At 37.4% G+C, this 4,660-nt stretch overlaps 1 protein-coding gene across 1 annotated transcript; it reads left to right on the top strand.

Annotated features, from left to right (window-relative positions):
* Positions 1-1,574: 1,574 nt before the first annotated feature.
* On the top strand, positions 1,575-2,790 carry LOC136851430 (neuropeptide-like protein 31). Its single transcript, XM_067125513.1, has 2 exons — positions 1,575-1,654; positions 2,434-2,790. The coding sequence occupies exons 1-2, from the start codon at positions 1,601-1,603 to the stop codon at positions 2,731-2,733; spliced, it is 354 nt and encodes a 117-aa protein (XP_066981614.1). The 5' UTR covers positions 1,575-1,600; the 3' UTR covers positions 2,734-2,790.
* Positions 2,791-4,660: the final 1,870 nt, after the last annotated feature.

The raw sequence follows: 4,660 nt of genomic DNA, 5'->3' as shown, positions 1-4,660 counted from the left end.
TTGTGATGCGCTTTTCTGATTTTTTATGAATTTTCTAAAAAAAATAATTTTTCTGACGCGCATGCGCGTCACCGTGCGTAGCGAAGTGGTCGATCTTTTGTAACATTCTTAATAAAGTCGATTTATTGGTGAAATATTCATAATGTGGTCTTTTTTTACATATTCTTAATACAGTCGATTTATTAGTGATCAAACATACCAAATTGCAGCTCATCTAGCCTCAGTAGTTTTGATTTTATTTAAGGTTAAATTTAGTCATAATCGTGCTTCTGACAACGCTATAGGATGGGCCACCACCGGGCAGTGGTTAAAGTTTCATGGGGAGCGGCTCATGCAGCATAATATCGAGACCACCGAAAGATAGATCTGTTTTCGGTGGCCTCGATTAGACGCTGTAGCGGCTGTACAGAAAACTCGATTGCGCGGAAGAAACTTCGGCACATTTTTTACTTGTCTCTTAGTTGTCTATCATACAGGCTATAGAGACAGACAAAGCATAATGAATGTGAATTGCAGGAGGGTTGTAAAACGCGTCAATTGTATACAAAGTAAATAATTCTTGTACCTGGCTGCATTCTCCGCGAGATGCAACCCAGTTCCGGGACCTTACCCTGAAAAAAGCGGGACGCCATATCTTAAAAACTAACCATAGAATTGTCTTGAAAATAATTTTATTATGTTTCCCGCACCCAAATTCCACTAATAGCTCTGAACTTACTCCTAACTCCTGTCTTAACCTAGGGGCATGGTAAAAAAATCCAGGGCTGGTGCAATACTTGCATACATTTGCTACCCGGCTATCTGTGAGAAGAGGAAACTAACTAACCCTTGAGATAGTGTGAAACTGTGAGACAGCCAGTTTGAAATGAAGAATGTGAAATTGTGAGATAGCCAGTTTGGACTTTGAAGAATGTGAAATTGTGAGATAGCCAGTTTGGACTTTGAAGAATGTGAAATTGTGAGATAGTCAATTTGGACTTTGAAGAATGTGAAATTGTGAGATAGCCAGTTTCGACTTTGAAGAATGAGAAATTGTGAGATACCCAGTTTGGACTTTGAACAATGAAAGTGACTTCAATCACTTAAAACGACTGCCTTCTTATAAGTCATGCCAATAGTACCATCTAGTGCAGTGGTTCTTGACCTTTTTATTACCACGCCCCCTCTAAGAGTTGGTCCTTCCCTCCACGCCCCCCTTGCATCTAAGAGTAAAATTCCCTTCCAGATTTGAAGGAAAATAAAAAAAAAGGAGAAAGAGAATGGTTTCGAGGGATAGGGAGGGAGGTAAATTACAAAACATGGTGAGCCAACGAGTCTAACTACAGTACACTATAGAAAACTAGCGTTATAAGGCGATACTTTTGCATTTTTCATAGACTTATAAACATTAGTTCCCTACTCTTGTTAAGAGAATAATGAATATAATCAGAGAATTTTCAATTCTTCCGTAGGGCTCGCGCCTCCCCTGGAAATAGCTGACGCCCCCCTAGGGGGGTTGCGCCCCAGGTTAAGAACCACCGATCTAGTGTACGCCCGCTCTTCCGTAATAGCGCTGTTCCAGAATCCATGACTATGAGAAGTTAGGTAGGAGGACGAAGACATGTTTTCGGGCGTGTTTCTTGCGGTCACTAAAGAGGGTCTCTCCTGTTGTGAGGTTTGTGGGAATGGAGTAAATATTCGTCCATAGGCCTGTCGGTTTGAATGTGTAGTTAAGTGTTTAGTTGATTTCAAACAACTTTAATTTTGTAATTTGAATTTTTTAATGTTATATATTTATCAGCTTAACTTATCCCATAATTTTTAGTTTTCTGTAAAAGAAAACTATTTTGCCGGCTTTGTCTGTCCGTCCGCATTTTATTCTGTCCGCATTTCTTCTGTTCGCACTTTTTCTGTCCGCATTTTTCTGTCCGCACCTTTTCTGTCCGCCCTCAGATCTTGAAAACTACCGAGGCTAGAGGGCTGCAAATTGGTTTGTTGATCATCCACCTAATCATCAAACATACCAAATTGCAACACTCTAGCCTTAGTAGTTTTTATTTTATTTAAGGTTAAAGTTAGCCATGATCGTGCATCTGGTAACGTAATAGGATAGGCCACCACCGGGCCGTCGTTAAAGTTTCATGGGCCACGGCTCATACAGCATTATACCGAGACCACCGAAAGATAGATCTATTTTCGGTGGCCTTGATTATACGCTGTAGCGGCTGTACAGAAAAGAAACTTCGGCGCATTATTTATTTGTTGTCAGTAGAGAATTGCTCTAAATGTGTACTATTTTTAGCATTATCAATGAAAGTGACATAATATTTACCTTTTAATTCCAATTTCAATTTAAGATTTAATACAATTACTGTTTGATTTTGTAATTTCATTTTGTAATGTTTTGTTTAATGTATTTCCCTTTAATTAATGAGTTTTTATTATTTTTTCCAGGCCGCCAAGATACTGCTAATCTCCTGCCTCGTAATGGTTGTGGCTACGCTACCATTGCCTGATCATGGATACGGCCATGGTGGACACGGCTTCGGTGGGCATGGCCATGGTGGACACGGATACGGCCATGGTGGGCATGGTCATGGCGGACACGGATACGGCCATGGTGGGCATGGATACGGCCATGGTGGGCATGGCCATGCTGGATATGGTCATGGTGGACACGGCTACGGCGGGTCACACACTGGCTACATCGACGCTCATTTCAGTCACGGTCATGGCGGAGGCTACGGCCATTAATACGCTTCTAATTTAATATCTTATTTAACTGTGATGAATATATGTCATTATTAAACATCATTAGTTTCCCTTCCACTGATCCTATAGATGAATTAACTTATTTAATTATGATAAATATATATAGATCATATATATATATATATATATATATATATATATATATATATATATATATATATATATATATATTTATATATTACACATATGAATACTAAAATTACTATTTGTTTTACATTGATTCTCTTCATGAATCTGGCGTTCCAAGCGGTAAGGTCAATGATATCGTGATTGTTATTCCTGAAAAGTATTTAACACCTTTGGGAGAGTTGAACTACTGAGTTACTTTTTTATGCAATTGACAGAGTTGAATACTAAAAATCATATTTTTTTTACATTGCTTCTGTAAATGAATCTGGCGTTCCAAGCGGTAAGGTCAATGCTATCCTGATTGTTATTCCTGAAGAGTATTTATACCTTTGGGAGAGTTGAGCTACTGAGTCAATACTGAGTCAATGCTAAATTTTCCCATTGGTGGATTACGATACTTGGCTTAATTTTGTGAAAGAATTTTCAATGATCTCTGCACGCAGATGGTCACAATCCCGAGATTTGATAAAGAGATTGTTGGTTAATAACACTATTACAATTATGATGAACTGAGCATTTATTAAAACACCATAAAGTTACGATGAATTCTGGGTACACTAAAAAGCTTAAGTGTGGCCCTTGATGTAGGCAACTGGTTAATTGCTGCAAAATATAGTTCTTGATGAAGTCACTCTCTCTCTCTCTCTCTCTCTCTCTCTCTCTCTCTCTCTCTCTCTCTGACTTGAACTTGATGATATGAAAACAAAATTTATTTCCCACAGATAAAACAACTGTCTGTATTTACTGGTAGGTAACCTGAAATTTTAGATAAAGCTATCTTGAGAATTCTCCCCTAAAATGGAAAGCTTCAGTATTTGCAAAATTTCCGAAATTGAGATATGCCACCTATTGGGCTCGCGAAACACAAAATACACAAGTTACAGCAGTTTCAGAATGATTCTTCAATGCTTCCCACGAGTATTTAGGGGGTCCCATTTGCGGCATCTGCAAAATCAGTCGTAAGGCAAGGGTGCATCTACCATTTTTCTCAGTTTTGTATTTTTGCAGATACTGCAGTCTTCCATTTTAGGGCAGAATTGTGAGATAGATATACCTCTCCCAGATAACTCCTTAAAGGAAAAATACTAAGTTTTGACACTCACATAAGAGATGTATGAAGACTTTACATCTTAATTTACCATTCAATAAGGTAATAAAAGTTTAGTACATAGAAAGGCACACAGATTTCGGAGGAATAATATGTTGGAAGAAAGTAGTTAACGTGAAAAAAGTTACATAGAGGAGTTTTAATTTGATTCCTTTTTGTTTACGGGAATTTCAGGATAAAATCTTCCGACTGACAAGTTCTCCTAAAGAGCATTGTGACCAAGAGATCTAGGTTTATATATATATATATATATATATTATATATATATATATATATATATATATATATATATATATGTATATATATATATATATATATATATATATATATATATATATATATATATATATATATATCTTGTGTAACTATATCTTGTGAACTTCAACTTCAACATTGCAAATTCTCTTGTGTCAGGAGCTTTCTATTTTCAGGAATCCGAGGAGGAGTTTTGAAAGTGAACATACCGTCAAATAACACGTGAACAGCGGACGACACAGCATCCTAGATCTACAGTAAATAATGACTTTTTTTGGTTCTGCAACAATCTCATTTCGCAACCTTTCAAGACCTTTTGTGTGCACTGATTTGACAATCGAGCGGTTGGGCAAGCCAGACGTTTGTCCAAATGCCAGAACAAGCGCTTGTGGCGTATCTAGAGTAATTTAACCCAGT

Source organism: Macrobrachium rosenbergii, chromosome 23 (assembly GCF_040412425.1).
Source record: "Macrobrachium rosenbergii isolate ZJJX-2024 chromosome 23, ASM4041242v1, whole genome shotgun sequence".
Lineage (NCBI taxonomy): Eukaryota > Metazoa > Arthropoda > Malacostraca > Decapoda > Palaemonidae > Macrobrachium > Macrobrachium rosenbergii.
This window is presented reverse-complemented; position numbering and strand designations above follow the sequence as displayed.